Source organism: Pteropus vampyrus, unplaced genomic scaffold (genome assembly GCF_000151845.1).
Source record: "Pteropus vampyrus isolate Shadow unplaced genomic scaffold, Pvam_2.0 Scaffold98, whole genome shotgun sequence".
In the NCBI taxonomy this organism is placed as follows: domain Eukaryota; kingdom Metazoa; phylum Chordata; class Mammalia; order Chiroptera; family Pteropodidae; genus Pteropus; species Pteropus vampyrus.
This window is the reverse complement of record NW_011888879.1, coordinates 5,947,126-5,967,018: the sequence shown is the minus strand read 5'-3', so window position 1 is coordinate 5,967,018 and position 19,893 is coordinate 5,947,126. Positions and strand designations below refer to the sequence as shown.

Genomic DNA, 19,893 nt, shown 5'->3' with positions numbered 1-19,893 from the left:
CCAAAAAAGTCTGGTATTTGTTTTCAAAGTGCTTATAAATAGTGTCATTCTGAATATGCTGCAACTTGATGTTACAGAATGTTTTAAGACTTATCCATGTATTGATATAGAGTCAATTAGTTGTTTTAATTTCTGTACAGTATTTCATTGAATGAATATACCATAGTTTGTCTGTTCCCTATTTAATCATTCATTCATGGGGATGTTTTCAATATTTTATTAGTACAAACAATATTGTAATAGCTATCCTTTCCTACCCCTTGTCTCTATTTCAGTAAATGGCATCTCCAGGCACCAGGCTTAGGTGGCTGGCCAAAAACCTCTGTCATCCTTGTACCTTTTCTCTCACACTTCACACCAAAGTGTCTATTCTGTATCCTGAATCTAACCACTTTTTCAACACTTTCAAACAAGTCCAAGCCACCAACATCTCTTTCCTACTGCTGCAGTAGCTTCATATCTTACCCACTCCCCAACTCCACTTTACCTCATGGGCTTTCTGTCTTTCTTCCAACATTTCAAGGTCATGTCTGCCTGAGAGCATTTGCATTTGCCATACTATCTTGCCTGAAATGTACTTTTCTCAGAACTGAAATGTCTATCATGCTTGCTCCCTCATTTCTCTAAGTCTGTCCTCAAATTCACCTCAGGAAGACCTTCCCTGTCCATCTTACCTAAAAAAGCACTTTCAGCCCTCATCTCTTTACTGTTTAAGTTTGCTTCAAGGTACATCACTCCCTGAATGTGTGTGCATATGTGTATTTACCCATAAGACTGTCTCAGTTTCATGAGAGCTGTCTTGTTCACCTTTTATTCCCATAGTCCTATTATGATTCTTGGTTCAGGCAGGAAATTGACATTTATTCAGTGAATGAATGAATGAATGTTTTCTTATGCATTTTTCAATATTTCTTCTGAATTATGTATCTATAGGTGGAGTTTCTGGATCATAGAATGTATTTTCAACTGGACAAAGTTATTTCCAAATTTCTTTCCTAAGCATTTGTACCAATTTGCATTTCTGCCAGCATAGGTAAGATTTCCTACTTCCATACAATAGCCAACACTTGGTATTGCCAGATTCAGAATTTGCTCCCAATCTGATGGATGCTTTAATTTACATTTAATTACTAGGGAGGTCGAGTGTATTTTTTAAATCTATTTTTCTATTAGGTTGTCTTTTTCTTATTTATAAAAGTAATTTATATTGTCCAAATATGAATCTTTCATTTGATATATATGTTACAATTATCTTATCCCGGACTGTAGCTTTCTTTTATATATTGTTTATGGGATATTTCATTAAATGGAATTACTAAATTTGCAGTGTTCAAATTCATTATGCTTTTCCCTCATAATTTGTGCTTTTGATGTCACATTTAAATAATTCTTCCTTCCCCTGTGATCGAAATGTGTTCACCTATAATTTCTTTAAGTTATAGTTATTTTGTTCCAGGTTTAGATTTTTAATTCGTCAGAGTTTAATTTATAACAGTAGCTCTCAAGCTGCAGTGTGGGAATAACTGGGAGTCCCAAGACTCTTTCAGGTTTGCAAGGTCAAAACTATTTTTGTAATAATACTAAGACATTATTTGCTTTTATCGCTTTCCTCTTGTGAGCAGTGGAATTTTCCAGAGGCTACGTGACATGTGATGATGTCATCACTGATTGGGTAACTTATAAACAGCAGAAATTTATTGCTCACAGTTCTAGAGGCTATGGGGTCTCTCACAGGAACACTAATCCCATTCATGAGGGCTCCACCCTCATGATTTGATCACCTCCCAAAGTCCTCACCTACTAATGTCCTCACCTTTGGGGATTAGTATTTCAACATATAAATTTTGCAGGGACACAAACATTCACACCATAAAATATGGCAAATATCAATAGCTATAACTCACAGAAACAAAAACTCTGTGGGATCTTCGATAACTTTTAAGTGTAAAAATGTCTGAGATGAAAAATTTTGAGAACTGCTGGCATAAAGTATGATAGGGATCTAGTTTTGTTTTTTCAGTACAGAAAGTCAGTAGCCCCTAAATTCGCCGGGTTTGTAATATTTCCTCTATCATATGTCAAGGGCCCATATTCATGTGTGCCTTAGCGTTCCTTTTTATAATACAACACTGCACTAATTACTAGAAGGAATCTTCCTATATGGGATGATAAATCACACTTTCCTGGTTCTTTAGAATTGTCTTGGCTCTTCTTAAACCTTTTCTTTTTATAATTAACTTTAGAATTGGTTTGTCAAATTCCAGAAAAAATCTTGAGATTTTGATTGAAATTGCATTTAATTGTGGAGAATCATAATCCTTATTGAACTGATTTTCTATTTTGTATATTTAGAATTATGTACTTTTTATTATAATCTCCTCCCTCCCCCTTTGGTATTTTAACCATAAAGATCTTGCACATTTTTGCCAGATTTATTCCTAGGTGTATTGTTATTTCTGTCGCGATTGTAAATGGGATTCCCTCCCCCATTACATAAGTGTATAGATTACCTATTACTCAGGCATATTAGGATTGCTTTTGACTTTTCACATTGATCATGATTTAGCAACATTGCTCAACACTTAGTCTATTTTTTTTTTTTCTTGAAAAGCCTCTTGGAGATCCAACTAAAAATGATGTTGTCTGCAAATATTTTGTACTCTTCTTTGCTAATCATCGAATGCCTTTTTTCTCTAAATACAAGGACTAGAACTTAGAGGATAATGTTTAATTGTAGAGGTTGCAACAGGCTTGTCATGTTCTTGACCCTAATGTGAATGCTTCTATAGTCTTGTAATTAAATGTTTGTTATAGACTCTTTCTGTATAATCCCATCACATTAATATTCTTTGTCAGCTGAAACATTTTGTTTTTAATTATGGTTCTTGACTTTTTATTTGTATTCATTGAGATGAGCATATGGGTTTTTTCATTAATCTGGTAAGGTCACAGATAGATTTTAAATTGTAGTACCTTCTTTACATTTGAGGTAAACTTTATTTGTGCTTGATATATTTTTACTGTATAATCTGTTGGATTTGATTTCATAATTTTGGATTTTTATATTATTGTATAAAAAATGAGATTCATTTGTAATTTTCTTTGCCTGACCGAGTTCTTTTCTTATTTTGGTATTGAGATTACAGTAGCTTCATAAAATAAGCTGCCTTTATTCCCATTATCTGGAACAATTTGTATAAAATGGGATTTTCTGCTCCATTAAATTTGGTAAAACTTACCTTTAAGACCGTATTGGCATGGTTTCTTTGGCAAGGGATGGGGGAAGGATGGGAAGAGGATATTGGGAGATTTTTGACTATTGATCTATTTGTTAATGATTGATTGATTCAAATTTTCTATTTATTTTTGAGTGAAAATTTTAATTTATATTTTCCTGGTAAATTATCAATTTCACCTGCTTTCAATTTACTGACATATTCTAAATTTTATAGTATAACTAATGATATTCTCAATCTCGACTGTACTGTATCTTTAATTATAACCCCTTTGAATTTCTAATATTGCTTATTATGCTATTTTCTTTTCAACAGGGATTGACAGAGTTTATTTTATTGGTCTCTTCAAAAAAACAGCCTTAAAAATTTGTCGATCGACCTACATTTTGGGGGTTGACACTATTAATTTCCTAGTTCCTTGGCATAAATGTTTGTCTCACTCTAAGTAATTTTTAATACATACATTTAGTACCATAAATTTCCTTAGAATGACTGCTTTACTTGCATTACACAAGTTTTGCCATGAAATATTTTCTTTTTCTTTTCTAAATCGTTTTCAATTTTAAATTTAAATCATGAGTTATTTAGGAATGTGTTTTTAAGTTTTTAAACATGGGAATTTCTAATTTAACTCAATTTTGATCTGAGAATGTGATCTGTACTGTAGTGTTTCATTGAAATATCTAGCCTAACAAGTGGTCAAATTTTCATAAATGTTTGATGTGTGTTTGAGAAGAATGTGAATTCTCTATTCATTAGGTGGAGGGTTTTTATATAAGCGTATATGTAATATATTACAGAAATCTTCTATTTCCTCAGGATGATCCATTTCTACTGGAACAGAAGTTCAGATTGGAAAGCAGTCTGTAAATGACTTTAAAATAGATAGATTTAAAGAGATAAAGAAATAAAATATCTAAATAATCAAAGCTTAAGAAACAAACACAGAAGATATAAATAAAGGAAAGATAAATATGAAAATAACTGAATAGAAAAAAGACACTGTGATAAAAAATAACTAATAATGAGATAAATTCTAAACTGGATAAAGTCACGAACGAATTTTTTTTCAGGTTTATTAGAAGTATAGACAAAAATGTAAGATATTTAAAGTGTACATTCTGATGAATTGATACACATATACACTGTGTGAAGGGAGCTCCCCCATCTATTTAATTAAAAAAGAATTACTGAATTGAAATTATAATAAGGAATTTATACAGAATACAGCACAATGCAAAGGAGAAGATGTATTGTGGCAGTTTTAAATTACGGCCACAAATTCTTTGCTACTCCTCCCATTAAGAGATGAGTCTAGCCTCTGCATTCCCCAATCTGGGCAGATTTGTGACTAAGATGGAAATGACATTATGTGATTTCTGAGGCTAGCTAATAAAAGTGCATGTAGCTTCTGCTTTGTCTTTGGAATAGTCACTACTGAAGCCCTGGGCTGCCATGTAAGTAGTCAGATTACGTTGAGGCCACTATGATGTGAGGATATCCAAACCACATGGAGAAGTCATTGTTAAGGAGTGTCCAGCCTTTGTCCCTGTAGCCTAGACAGGTGAGTGAAAAAAAAAAATACCCAACCACTCAAGTAAGCATCAGCTGTTAAAAGTCTTCTCATCTGACACTCTGGACATCATGAAGCAGTCAAGCTCTCCAAGTACCTATCCAAATTCCTATTGTACAGAATCTATGAGTACAATAAAATGGTTACTGTTTCACACCACTATGTTTTGGAGTGACAGAACACAGACAGAACACAAGAAGGATGCATCTAATTTGTATTTTCAGAAAGAGAAAATATTAATTTTGTATCCTGATCCTTTCCTGTTGAAGCCTCTCACTGCCTTATAAGACAAAACTTCTTATAACTGTCATTTTATAGGCAAGCTTTCGGAAACAGCTCAAGTATCTTTAATTACCATCTATATGCTGATGACTCCTGAATGTACAACTCTAGCTCAGATTGCTCTCAAGTTCTCCAGATCTACATGTTCTCTCAACCCCAGACAACTGCAGTTCGACGTGTCCAAAACAAATTTACTATCTCCACATTTATACATCTCTCCAAATTATTTCTTCTCCTATATTCTCTATTTTCATCCAGTTTCCAAAGCAGGAACCTGGGGTCTTCTTGATTTCTATCTCTCTCTCCTTCACATCCAATAAGTGACGAAGTACTGTCATTATATTTCCATTTAAGGAATTTTTATAGCCAAGCTTTAATTAAGTATCACTAGAATCACAATATTATAATGAATTAAAAACGAGGTTAAAGTAATAGAAAAAAATTAAAATGTCAATGGATTCAAGGTAAAAATAGTTTCAGTAAAGAAAACATGATTAGTATTGCCCAATGGAACATCAGGTTTGAATGAATGAGAACTTACAAGAGATTGTTCAATTTACTTAGAAGGTTCCTGGTTATCTTAAGGTCACATGAGGGGTAAAAGAGGACTTTCTTCAGCGTATACAGAAGTTAACAACGGTCTGGACTGTACTGTTTCGTACTGGTTTGTTTTAAATGGTGTTTTCACTTTTACCAAAACAGGTAACAGTAGGATGACTTTACATTTTGTACCCACAGGTCAAATTCAAGTGACACATTTTGTTTTTGAGAATATTTGTCTTTAAAAGGTCAATGCAAAGTTTCTCATGGTGTATACCAGCCTCCCTGAACCATATCGTTAAATGGAATCATCTCCAATTGTCACAGATTATAGGCAGCAAGAACCAGGATGGCCCTTCAGAAGAAAGAGATCACTGAGTCTGGAAGTACATTTCAGAGGTCACCAAGTCCCTTTCTTATTTTTAAGACAAAAATGGGGAGTTAGGCCCTTCCCGATATCTCTCATGGAAAGTAGATGCTAATAGATAGGTGTTTAACCACTATTACTACCACCAGACAGTGTGCTTCTTTGCTCACCTATTACTTCTTTCTCTTCCTTCAGACTTCATGGTTTTCTTTTTTCTTATTCTTTCCCTACTCTTTCCCTACTCCTTCTCAATTCTGTTTTCCTGCCTCTTTTTCTTTCTCACTCATTAAATAGGAAAAAAAAAAAAAAAAGATGTTGATGTTCCTGACAGGTTACATTCCAGAGAAATGAGGAAATAAATGCAGGTTATAAAACTAGGAGAGGTCGGGTGTGACCTAAAGTTGAGGTAAGAGGAGAAGAGAATTATAAAGGTAAGAGAAGGCAAAAAGGTTAAGTAAAGGTTTCATTTTACACTTATTACTTAAAATGATTCTTTTGTGAATCCCATCTAGGGCATTCCATCTTTAAAGCCGTGATGGTTCCCAGGAGATCCAAAATTACCAGAGTGTGAGTAATACTGATTCCAAAAACGATCATCCTCATCAGTTTTTGTCTGTACAAAAGTAGCAGTACCTAATATCACACTACAGTGAGCCTTAGGCAATACCTTAGGAATTGCCTATAAGGTCTTTCTTTTCAATCACCAGGTGTAAAATGCTATTACATTTATCTTTAATCTATCTCCTTTTCAATTACCATTGTTACTTCCAGGCTCCTGCAACATGGCAGATAGTTTAGGCTTTCTTTAAAAACAGTGACAAATATAAAAACACCAAATAAGACAACAGCAAAAAACCAAGAAAATCTATTTTGCTTTTGGGTTGGTTGGAGATACTGAAAAATATAATAAAAACCACCCATAAATAGTTCACCTCACAGAAATAACTACTGTTAATATTTTACTGTTTCTGACCTGTTCCTATGCAATTCTATTTTATAGTTACACTTTATACACATAGTTTTGTATCTTTCAGGCATGTTTCAATGTTTCAGTGATGGTTTGCCATTGCTTTTCTGGTTTGTTGAATTGTATATATTCTTTTTCCTGCCGGGAAATAGAACTTGAAAAAGGAAACTCTGCAAAATCTCATTCTGAAGGACCTGTAGTTGACTGAGACACATAAGATTATTTGATTGCATGTCTGCACTTGATCTCAGGGTGCTATGGTTCCAGAGACCTCTACCCCAGCTTTATCATTCTATGACTACCCCATTTACTTGATTCTCCCCTAAACTTTAAATTCTGAAAGCAAGAGTGTACATACCATTTGCACCCCAGTGACTAGTAGCATAGGACCAAATACATAAAAAATTCTCAATAAATTTTTGAAGATTGAATGAATAAAAGGATGAGTAAACAACTAAATACTAAAGTTCTAGAGGATCCATAACTCATCAAGCTTTCTCCTTAGTATCAGGATACAAGCAGATTACGGTTCCCAAAAGTAAAGTATTGGCTTAGATTTAGATTTGTCTCGAACAAGGAAAGATAAAAATTGATCATCAGTTAAACATCCCCTATAGACCACAATCTCTACCTAGGATTCCTACTATGCTCTAATGCTTAAATTTGGCTGTCCCACACATATTTATAAAAAATTAATTTCAATTTCTTTCTACAGCTAATAATCTTCTGTAACATCTAGGCCACTGCTGTCTACATTTTGGAAATTTTAAAATTCTAGTATTTGGCACGCCCTATAGGCTTGGTCCTACCACAGGGATATTGTCAAAGAAGAACCATGCATGTCTTCTTGGACAAAGGATTGGATCACTTGGGGGACCATAAGGAAAATCTTAAAGCCAATGATTGAGATAGAGTGAGAGAGTGAGAGAGAGTGAGCCAGAGAGCGGTTCCAGAGATGTCGGTTTGAAAGAAGACAGGGGAAAGCACAAGCAGCTGGTTTTGCTCCCTAAAAGCCTCCTTATTCTCTTCGGCTTTGACAGATCTTGGATCTCATCTCAAACTTAAAACTGCTAATGAACTGAGACATCTTCTGTAAGTCGATGAAAGTTGTTTCCTCTCCTGGCAATTCATACTCGGTCATAATACAACTAGTCATATGGTTTTGAGGCAGTGTGCTGTGTACTGCTCTCTCTACAAATACAATTCTACAATTTTGTGTTTCTTTTTTTTTTAAAACAAGTTTAACCTATCTTAATCAGAGTGTGAATTTGAGTGTGTGAAGCTCTGATTTGCCCTAGATACAAAATAAGAGCAGCAGCATCTATTGAGTGCCTACTAAGTACCCAACACTGCTAGGTATGTTACACACATTTTATAATTGAACTTGGAGAACCTGCCTCCAGAAACATAATTTAAAATTTCATTGACTTTGAAATGGCATGTGATCCTTTCCTTAAGAAACTTACATTCAATGTATTCAACAATAACAATAATAATGTCAGAATTTATAAACACTTTTCTGGTGAGAAATCCAAAGAACACTGAGCTTTCTGTTCTATACTTGGATTCGATTTTCTTTCTTAATTTTTAAATCTAACTTTCTATCTTATATTCCAATTAGCTGATAGCCTCTCCCCAGCAATCTATTTTTCTTTTTACACATAATAAAAGAGTTAACTGCTTCCTCTATTCTCAAATTAGAAAACATAAAAGTTAAATAAAAATGATTTGGACACTGAAGACTTTTTTTCTACACTGAAGTATGAGACTTTGCTGTGAGATAATTGATGAGCTATCCATAATCTTACAAATATGCTCTTTACTCATTGCCTAAGTAAATTTCATTTAATTAGAACTTTCATCTTGTTAAATATAATAGCAGATTTCAATTTCCCAGATGGGTTGAAGATCCAGTAAAATTCTTTTCTTATTGCTTAGGCATTACTTCTATATTCTACAGTAAGGTGGTCAGGAATTTAAAGCATTTATATAAAAGTCGTGGTCCAAATTTCCATTTTTTCTCTCCCCTAAAATTAATTAACCAACAAACATTTAGTGAGCACCCCTTGTATCAGGCACCCTGCTAGGGGAGTGATAATACACTAGTGAGCAAAACAGGCACATTGTTTGCCCTTACAGAACTTAACAGCCAACTGGAGGCAAAAGACACTGAACAAACTGTGACAAATTACAAATTACAAGCATGACAAATGCCATGAAGAAGAAGGGCAGGGTGCTATGGGAATGTGTAGTAGGTATAGCCGCCTTGATTGGGGTGAGGAGGTGCAGAGAAGATTTTTCCAAAGACATTCAAGTTTAGCCTTGAAGCATTAGAAAGGAGTGAGTGGTCTAGGGAGATGTTATCTAGATAAGGGAACGGCTTGTGTAATGGCTGTGAGTGGAAGAGAACACTGCCTACTCAAGGACCTAAGAGAAGGCCATGGTGGCTAGAGCGGTGATGACAAGAAATATTACAGAGACAGGCAAGGACCAGATCACACGAGTCATCCTAAGGATTGAGAACTGTAGTCTAAGGGCAATGGAAAGCCAATGGAAAATTTATGCCAGGAAATAAAAAAAATTTTTAAAGCTTCATATAGCTAAAAAGTGGAATGAATATAAGTATGCATTAATTTACTATTTAATTTGTTCTGGAATGTGTCATTACACCTAGCAATCCAATGATATTAAGAATTTTTATAAATATGGAACAAACTAGATTTCTGATATGTAGAATTTTTCTGAGAATAGAAAAGACCGTAGGAGAGTTAAGCAAAGCAGAACAGTACTTGGGTACATACCCTTAGAATGCTTGGAACTGATGAATGTATGGCCTAAGTATTTTTGCTTTTCATCTACATCACATTTCAACTTGAACTGCAAGTGGAGGTAGTAAAAAAATAAAGGCAGGGAAAGGAAGAAGGTGTGCATGTGTGTCTATGCCTGTGTGTGCACATGTGGTTTCCCACGGTTTTGAAGAAGAGTGGATTTATGACAATGAATGTCAGTATCACCTTCTCTGTGCTCAAAAATAGTAGTCTACCTCACAGAAATTAGGAAAGTGAAGACTACGAAATATTAAAAGATGTTTTTTTCTTTTAGTTGGGTGTTTTAAGAAAAGAAAATGGCAGCTTCTGAGTAATGTAACAGATTTTGACATGAAATATATTAATTGTAGAGACCCCAAGATGGCTTGGTAGCACTGTGCTTGGGGTACTAAAGAGATCCACGAACACCAAGGCCCTTGGACACCATAGAGTGTACGAGACTAAGGTTTCAATTTTCCTTTTTAATATTCGTCAATCTGCCCTATGAGTGTTTACTCTTGTCTTCTCCAGGTGGTCTGTGCCCATTAAATTAGCAGAGGTACCTTTCCCAGAGGTATTTTCTTATGGGGAATTGGGAGAAATTCTTGAAGATTAATAAGGGTTCCTTAGTAAATATTAGGAGAATCATAGGAGAGAGAGAGAGAACTTTGACTAGCATTCTTCAATCTCACAGCTGCCCAAACTAGAAGTTTCTTCTCTTGGATCTTGGACTGCTGCTCCCTGACTATCCTTCAGGCTTAGTGACTCCCTCTTAGGAGTAAATAAATGAATATACACTTGGCAAACTGTTTGAAAAAGGCTGCTGACCTTTTGTCTAAGAAATCATGAGCTACAGGAGACCTGAGTTTAAAGGTCCGTTTGTATCTGACTCACTATTTGAAGAGAATGAATCACTCATTTGATTGACTCACTCAGCTCCATAGTCTGACGTGTGGTATTTAAAGGGAGCATGGGGCAGCTTCATGCACATCGTGTACCTGAGTCCTGCAACTGATAAGTCATTCTTCTCACCAAAATAGAAGCACATTTATTAAGTACCTAATTGTATACACGACTGGAAAACATTTAGAATATGTAGGCTAAATATCAAAATAAATTAGCACTTGTTAAGGTTTCAGGGAACAGATGAGACATCTATTATTATAAAAAGGGAGGAGGCTTGCTATGTATTAATTGTCAGGTTACCAAAGCTCTCGGTAAATTTGGTAGGAATGTTAAGAGAAGCTTCTCAGCAAGTACTTTGTGTCTGGTTGAAAACTGGCTACTCTTTTTACTTGGGCACAAATGTGGTTATATTAGGCTGTTTTTAGTGACACAAAGTTTTTTAAGTTTCAACCCTCTAGAATGTGACTCACAGTGTCCTGATATTGTATACTTTTCTATAATCTGAGACATGGATAGAGAAATCTATCATCTAGCACTGAAAGAAAATAGGTTCGGGTGCACAGCCATACCTATGAGTATTATAGACAAAGACCAGATAAACTATTATTTCAAAAAATAATGTTACGTTGCAGTAGTTCTAAATTATTTATTTTAGCTTGATATAAAAGAGCGAGAGGCCAAAAAGAAAATTAACATTTATCAAGTGCCAGTGTGGTATGTCAGGCACTCACATACTCAGTCACAGGAAGCCTAAAACAGCTAATGTTTCCATTTTGGTCAAGGAAGAAACCGAAGTTCAGAGACTAAGATGGGGAGAGTTGAATGAATACTCAGGTCTGCTAGCTTATGATTATTACATAAAATCACTTAGGCACAAACTGAAAAACTTAAAGTAGGGTAGGATTAAATGAAATGAGATAGCTTGTCTTTAATTTCTTTTAATTTAGATGTAATCTATATCTGCAGGGGGAAAAATAAATGTAAAAAATCTATTGCAGAAAGATGCTTGTATTCTTTAAATCTTTTGATGGGGCAGCAAACAGAAATGAGATTGGGAAATGTGTATTAAGCAATATGTAAGTTCTGGGACATAATATTTTTGAATCCTACTAATTTTTTAAAGTTATTTTTGAAATGGGCATCAATGTCTTATAACCTGTAAAATGTAAATGTTACTATACTATATAGTTTGTAGTGACAATCTGTAAAATGTACATGTTACTATACTATATAGTTTGTAGTGACATTGTAAAGCTATTAAGAATCATAAAATTCTTAGGAAAGCTGCTATAAAATAGATTGTTTATATTTCTGACTCTCAACTGTGTACCTGAAGTACTTTCTTCTTACCTTAATTACTGCCCCATCATATTTCATCCTAATTACTTCTCTACTCTCTGGTATCTCTACCAGAAGGTAGGTTCCTTCAAGACAGGGACCAAGTCTTTTTCATCGTGGTATCCATTATACCGTGGACAGTGCCTGAAATATAATAAGTGCTCGGTAAATGTTTATTGAATAAACAACACAACAAAAAGATTCATCTTTTTGACCCTAATTTACTTATTTCCAGAATGAGAAAATAGTAGTACTTTCTTAGATTGCTTATCAGGAATGTCATAAAGTGCTCATATGCTATTTACTGGAGAATGAGCCACAGACATAAAAGGTGTTATTATGATGATTATGAAGGGGGTAATTATTTTACATAATATAAAATTTTTATTCTGGCTAAAATATTTTAAAAAATCTAACCAATACATTTTAGGAAAGAAATGTAGGTGTTTTAGGTAATATGTAACAGTAATCTCCATTTTTTGGGCTCTTAGGATTGAAGAATCAGAGATGAGAACCATCTCTCACTAGGTGGCTCTCTTCCCCGTGAGTGGGAGGGCCCCTTGGTTCAATGAGGGACGACAGAGGCATTGTACAGCTGCAATCACCGTCATACCGCATCACAGCAGGTACTTGCAGCAGCAAGAGGGGCATAGTTCAGTTCCTATTTCGTTAATGACAATCTGTCTTTGGGACTTATTTCAAAGTAGCCGGTACCTTCACTTCCTTCAAACTTACACACCACGTTCCAAATATACATTGATCCAGTCCTTTAATAAGTGCGGTCTCAGGGATCTTGAAAGTCTCTTCACCTAGTATGGAAGACAGCAAGAATCAGATACCCAAACCGAGCCAAACAAAAATAGCCCATTAAAATCTTAATTTTAACTATTCAATGAGGGCTATATTTCTGGAGGGTTTTATACCGTTACACAACCTAAAGTACTTTGGTACAGCTGTTTAAGAGACTCGATAAGAATTGAAAAATATAATTTAACAAAACGTCAGACAATTCCTTCAAACCATTAAGATGACTTCTCCAGATACTTCTCACACGTTCCATATTATTAACCCAATCCTTATGCCTTTTAGCCCCTACCTGACATAAAAATACACATAACAGACATTCAGAAAGATTTGTTCTAATCGAAATCCTTTTCCTAGACGTCTTCCATTGGAACTTCGCGCCAGTATCTAGGTTTTTCTTGATTTACTCAACCGTTTCCTCTCCACCCCAAAAGACACAGAATGACAAGTTCTAAAACACTGCAGACCCATTGGAGAAGGAAGAAATTTGAGAGTAGGGAGGAACTCGGCCTGTTTTTAATAATCAAGCGGGAGCCCCATTGGGGGTGCCTTTGAGAGGGATGGCAGTCGTTAGCGTCTCGCCACCTCCTCGGCTCTATAAATGCTGTAAACTCACTCGTTAGCCTTCTAGTATGTGTTCCCACTCTCACTCTGGCATCCTTGCGGGGAGGTTGGCTCTGGAAGGTCGCGCTGGGAACTCTGAGGAGGCTCGGTAGCCGAGGGTGTGTTGCGGGGGGGAAGGTTGAGAGATTTCTATAAGGGGTCGACCCGCTGGGAAAAGTCTTGTCCTCGGCAGAAGAGGGATCGCGGCTGTCGTGTGCCGTTCTCCTCCCTCAGGGACCGCGTCCTGGCGGGATCCCGCCTTCCAGAGCCCGAGACAGTAGTGGGGAAACCCCTCGTCCGCCTCGCAGCTCAGCGCCGCCCGCCGTCCGCCAGCCTTTAGGCCCTGCATCTTCTTCGCAGGCCCGGCCTCTCCAAGCCTGGCAATAGGAGGAAACTATGGAGGTGGTTCCCGCTCTCAGGCGGGTGGAAAACCCACGGGGAATGCCTTAGGGTCTCCCCCGAGGCCGCGGGAAGGGGAAAGGGAGGAGGAAATGAACTTCACCGCCCACGAGAACTATCCGGATTCCCATTCTGGGGGAGGCCTTTAAGATATAAGGGAAACCAAGGGGGAACCCTGGGTACCTTCCCGGGAATCCATTCGCCAAGGGAGGGTCACCCGGTCAGCATACATTGGTTACTATGACAATACAACCAAAGCCTCCAGTTGCCATGGCAGCTGCTTATCCAATCCCATTGGTTTTCTCTCTCCCTGGGCTCCACTTCATCCCATCCAACAATCTCTCTGCGTGCAGGGGGAGGGACTGTAAAAAAGGAGGGAGTCCTTAGCGTCACTCTGGGCGCGAAGGAAAACAAGAGTCGAGGGACTGGCAGGCGGAACTGTAGGAGGAAGGGGCGGCGTTTCCGGTAGGCAAAAAGTGGAGAAGTTGAGCGGAGTGGAAAGACGGGGGGAAGACTTTGAGTGTAACCCCCGGTAGATTTGGGCTCGATGTTCCCAGTCAGGCTGGGGTTGCCCCCTCGCGCGGGAGGAGAGGGGTGGATTGGCCAGAAGCCACCAAGCGCCCCCAGCTGGCTGCTCAGCAGCCGCACAATAGCCGCACAACTAGCTGATCCCAAGAGGGAGCGCTACAGAGAGTCGGAAATCACCCGGAGGGACCGGCGCCGCTGAAATCTCGCGAGAGGGACCACACTTCCTTCCTCTGCTTCTCCCTCCTCTTTCCCCCGCCCCCTTCCCTTTACCCTCCCCCTCCCTCCTCCCGGGTCGGAGTGTCCCTGCGCCCCACGGGCCGGAGCAGCAGTGAGAGCAGCTTTCCCCGCTCCCTCCCTCTCGCCTCACTCACCCTCACCCCCACCCCCCGCCGAGCGAGGAGGAGCCGGAGGAGAGGAAGATGGCGGCGGCCGCCAGCACCCGCGGTGCCGCGGGGCCGCTCCGAGGAGCCTGAGAAACCCACAGAGGCTTCGCGGGAAGACGCGGCGGCGGAGGATGAGCCTGCAGAGCGCGCAGTATCTCCGGTGAGTGCCGAGGCCCGCCGCGTACATAGGGAGAGCTGGCCGAAGGTTGGGGCATGGAGCAACAGACACAGAGGTGGTATATCCGGGGTGGCGGGGGAGTTGCTGTGTCCTCTCCTTCCCCAGCGGGGAGGCGGGGGCTGCGAGAGGATCGGCGGCAGGCGGCGGAGCCGGCATACACAGGGGTGCCTAGCCCCCGCGGGCCGGGCTGAGTTCCAGCGAAGCCGGCTCGTCTTGGTGCGGGAAGGAGGTTAGGGAAGCGTGAGAATGTGCGCGCGCGCCCGTGGTCGCGGGCTCGCTGTAGGGGTCGGGGGGAGGCGCCCCGGGAGGCGGCAGCGACCCGAAGTGGAGGTGGGTGTGGAGTCTGATCCTGGTGGCGGGGGAAACGTGGTGTGGTGTGGGATTGGCTGGAACGATGCATGATCAGAAGATGGGGTGGAAGTCTGCGCACCTGGGGTTTGTGGTGGGGGAGGAAGCTGGGGAGGGAGAGACTACAGGAAACTAGAGTTTGTTCTTCATTCTTAGGGTGGAAGTGCTGAGGAATAATGTCACCTGTAGTTAGTTGGCAGGGCGGGGGTGGGGACATAAAGAGTGAGAATGGTTGAGGAAGTGAAGAAAAAGGGAGGTACAATGGCCGGGGTTGGGTTCACCAGTAGAAACTGGGTTAGAATCAGTGTAGTCGGGAGATACCATTCATTAAGAGTGCTATAAGGAACTTGTATGTTTGAGGTAGAGTGACGCAAGGGTACAGTGTGCTGGTATGAGATGGGGGTGGGCTGGCGATTGATATAACACATTTTAGGAGGGGAAAATGCAGACACGTTGGAAGTACATAATGGCGAGAGCATATTGAATGAAAAGACACCAAGCTATTGTGCAGCCAGGACCGTTCCATGGAAGCCGAATGAAGAGCTCGGAGGTAGAGGTAAATGAGGGACACAGTCCTGATGGCAGAGAGAAATAGAGCCTGAGACTAATTGGGGAGTTGTTACTGCTTAGAAAAGGGGAAGGCAGACCTTCAGACCTTCAGACCTTTCAGGAGCAGAACTAAGAGGGGCAGGCTTATGGGAAGATGTTTTAAAAAGTGATTTCATACCTTGTGGAGGAGGAAATTGGATGGGGTAGAAGTCAAAAAAGAACAGAAAAGTCACTTTAGCTGTTTAGCGAAGTGAAACTATTGATGTGTGAGTGGGTCCCTACACATATATTGCAAGGAAAGATATGTAGTGATACGTCGAGGTGGCTTTTCTACTTTTGAAAGGAGTGAGTTTTATTAAGCAGAGTGGAGAAGAGAGAATAATGAGATCTTTGAATTATGGTTGAATGCTTGAGTTTAACAGGAACAGGATTCGCACAACATGCGTGCCCAATGACTATAGGGTAGTTAGAATGATATCTGTATATCAGGATCCTTTTTTTCTCCTTATCTATCATTTCATATGTCAGATAAACTTAAATACAACCATGACAAAGATCTATGGTAGATGCTGTAGAGGGGGGATATGGAAACTGTCAGGACAGTCCTTAATTTTAAGGAGTTTTGAGTTTAGTATACATTAGGCAAGTAAATACATAATAGCACAGAGTAAAGATGGTAAGTATCATAAAAGATGCCAAGTGTTATAAGAGTCCAAAGGCAAGAGATTACCTGAGCATTTAGGGGGACTCAGGAAAAGCTTTCTTTGCTCATTTGCTCATTCATACACTCTTCACCAGTCCTTTTGTTGATCACCTATATGGAAGGCGTTTTATTAGCTGCTGAGAATAGAAAACTAAGAACTCCACATTCCTCTTACAGAGTTTACAGTTTGTTAGTCTTCAAGGAGAAAACGACACTTAAAATGGACCTGAAGAATAAACAATATTCTGACAGGTATGGATTGCAAAAAAGGGGGATCTAAATGGAAGGAAACTGAGCAGAGATATGTAGGATAAGAGGGTTGGGGAACAGAGGAGGTATTCAGTCCAATTACACAACAACATAGAGCGATGCAGCTGGAAAAATGTATAGAGTTTTAGAGGTTATTTTAAGTGCGATTCCTTCCTTTTACAGATGAGGAAAGTATAGCCCAAAGAAGTTAAAATTGTTGAGGATCAGGTAGCTGGTGTGTGGAAATCGTGTAACTCAAATGTAGGTCTTTAAACTGCAAATCAGCTGTACTGTGCAACATGTCTGGGTTTACCCATTCTTTATGCAAATAATGTGTTGAGAGCTTACTATATTCTAGGCACTGAGGTTATCATGGAAAACAAAATGAACAGATTAATATTTACCAGGTGGTGATGAGTACTAGGGGAAAAAAATAAAGCAACATAAAGATGGGCAATTTTATACAGACGGGATAATCAGGGAAAACCTGCTATAAGGAGTCCATATTTGAGAGGGTCTCGATTATCATGATCCATAGTTTATAGTTAAAACGGGTAGACAGTAGACAATCTGAGATTTGTTTAGAACAGAATTCACATATTCACATTTGTATATTAAGAAGATGAACCCGTATAGTGTAATGATCAGTTAAGCCCAGAAATAAGGTCACAGTGTCAGTGGGACTAGAAAGGTATGAAAAGCAGATGTGAGAATAGTAATATAATTTTAATGGGAAGATTAGTTGGCTTTGAGAGGCTTCTTTGTTAATATCTTATATTTCGTAAGTCAGCATGGTCGGGAAGACATCATCATAGTGGCAGTTGGAGATGAATTTAGTTCTTAAAAGAAGGGAGAAAACACAATGTTTGAATAACCTATATTTTCCAGCTAAAGTTGAACAAGTAAAATTGAGCAGGCATAGGACTTGGAGTCGGTTTAGAGATTCCTGGGAGCCAATCTTGCACATCTATCCTAAGTAAATAAGTCTTCATGGCTAACAGTGGTCTGGGACAAGTCTTTGTAATAAAAACAGACTTACACCAGCCCCAATTTCTCTCTTCTTTTTTTTAAGATAATAGTTGTATTTTAAGTCTGCTGTGGGGAGACCAGAGAATGTCTTCGGGAAAGCATTATGTTCACTTTGTTAGATGAAAGTGGAACTGTTAGTTTTTATAAACGGCTCGGGGTCAATGCTGGATATTGCTGAATGAGTGCAGTTGGGGGTATAGCAGTTATTCTTTGTGACCTTGACTTCAGGAAGAGTTTTCTTGCCTACCTTTGTCAGTGGTGTAAGACCATGACTGGGCAGTTTTTAAACTGCATGACTACAGATCTTCCCCCATGTAGATGAAAATTAGTTTGTCTCAGCTGAATTAATTTGTTAAGGAGTAAGTGAACTGGGTTGTTCAGTATTGAAATGGTGGAATGGTGGCAATCCAAGAAGCAAGGTGGCAGTTTCAAAAGAGTAAAAAATGATAATATTAGGTAAGAAGCATCAGTAAAACAAAGAAAGAGAAGAAATTCAACATCAAGTGGACTGAATTAGTCTTGAGTTACAGAAATAAAGCAGAGATAAAAGGAAAAAAACTATTCTCTGTATGGGAAAGAAGGTGGTGACCTGGGCAAGAAAGGAGAATGAAACTTTTTTATTAGAAGGGAAATGTCATATAAAAAAAAAAATAGACTGACAAGACTCCTATCCAGATGAATAAGTTGAGAATATGTAGATTTTTATAAAATAAGAAATGGTCTTAAATATGAGAGTTCTAGACTGACATTGGAAATTTATTACCCAACTTGAAAAAAAATCAGTATTTTCTCTTGATTTATGACAAAATGGAAATTTTAAAAGACTTTGACATTTCTGTTGAGTAAAAGAAAAGGGTGTATTGAATATAGTTCATTTGAAAAGGGTGGGAGAGGGTGAAGATAGGCCATAGATAAGATAGGAAGTGAGGTATAATTTCATGCTTTCGTAGAATAGCATTTGAAAAAAATAGAAATATGGAAATTAACATATCATATTTAGAAAAACAGGGGTTGGGGAAGTACTGAAGTACCACAGGGAAGACATCAACGAAGTTGTTTTGGAAGGTGAGAAAGTAATCATAGCCATAGGGAATAGCAGTCAAACAGGTCAAATCCTGTTATAAAAGGTGACACAAGGGCCACTGAATGACATCTGCTGTCCTTGTGGGAACCAACTGTTTATACTCTACTCCCTCCAACTATCTTCCTTTCTTCACTAGTCTCCTTTTGTGTTTAATTTCTTTCTGTGATGTAGGTTTTTCCACCTGAAGTGGGTTCTTGGTATTAGTCAGTCCCCTTACAGGAAAGGTCTACAAATTGTCCCTTTAGTTAGAGCGTTTTTTGCATTATACCTCTTAGTGAAGAGGTTGCGTTCCAGTGGCACACTTCTTTGTCAGAAACTTTGTTACTAGAGGTAGAATAATATAATAGCCACAAGGTTATTTTCTGAGGCAGAAGAAAAATGGTTGTCATTTAGATACGAATTGAAATACCCAATATGCTGTAAGATAAAATGTGTCCCTGTAAATCTTGGGACAGAGGGAGACAAAGGGAGTTGAGGCTGTTAAAGTAAGCAGACCCTTATCCTAGCCTGGGGAGAGGAACAGGGAAGTTGGTGGGAGTGTTTAGGAGGAGTAGGTATGCTAAATAGGGTGGTCTCCAGGTTCTGCCTATTGAAGCTGGCCTGGGTCTTTGCTGTCCCAGGAAATCCTATGGTACGTACCGATATTAATTCACATGTTCAAGAAGTCTTCCCCCTGGCCCATTTGTCCCCCTCTCACCTCATTGTACAGGATTTAAAATAGCTTCGGTCCTAGAAAAGCAGCCAAACGTGGCTGATTTGCCAAACATGGTAAAATTGTTTGAAAAAAAATGATGCTGTTTTGAGGATTATAAGGCTATTTTTTTTTGTTTTAACGGTGTTAATAGCATTTTACCTGCTTGAATATTGACTGGCTAAATTATTTTGGCAGTTAACTTCTACTTCCCTTGTGGTTTCAGTTGGACTCAAAATGTATACTTCCTGTCTTAGCCTATGTTTCATTGCTTTTCTAACAGCGTTATGTTCTACCTTCATGGTAGAATAGGCAGTTGCTGTGTTTTT

The 19,893-nt window shown here is 38.6% G+C and overlaps 1 protein-coding gene and 1 long non-coding RNA gene across 11 annotated transcripts in view; one reads left to right on the top strand and one right to left on the bottom strand.

The window, feature by feature from the left end:
* The window catches only part of LOC105295043, a 40,875-nt gene extending 26,278 nt beyond the window's left edge, over positions 1-14,597 (bottom strand). Inside the window, exons 1-4 of the long non-coding RNA XR_896116.2 lie at positions 14,006-14,597; positions 13,437-13,800; positions 12,731-12,825; positions 12,029-12,160 (exon numbers count right to left, since the gene is read on the bottom strand). This is a non-coding gene — a long non-coding RNA (uncharacterized LOC105295043). The remainder of the gene's footprint in view (positions 1-12,028; positions 12,161-12,730; positions 12,826-13,436; positions 13,801-14,005) is intronic.
* A 20-nt stretch (positions 14,598-14,617) lies between these two features.
* The window catches only part of SMG7 (SMG7, nonsense mediated mRNA decay factor), a 74,971-nt gene continuing 69,695 nt past the window's right edge, over positions 14,618-19,893 (top strand). For 5 of the 10 annotated variants that reach the window (XM_023533249.1, XM_023533246.1, XM_023533248.1 and 2 more), the window contains exons 1-2: positions 14,621-14,893; positions 16,689-16,763. In XM_023533249.1, the coding sequence (XP_023389017.1) occupies positions 14,865-14,893; positions 16,689-16,763 (104 nt within the window). In that variant the 5' untranslated portion in view covers positions 14,621-14,864. Of the gene's footprint in view, positions 14,894-16,688; positions 16,764-19,893 lie in introns of all 10 variants that reach the window. The other 5 variants (XM_011364557.2, XM_011364554.2, XM_011364555.2 and 2 more) reach the window with 2 other exon arrangements.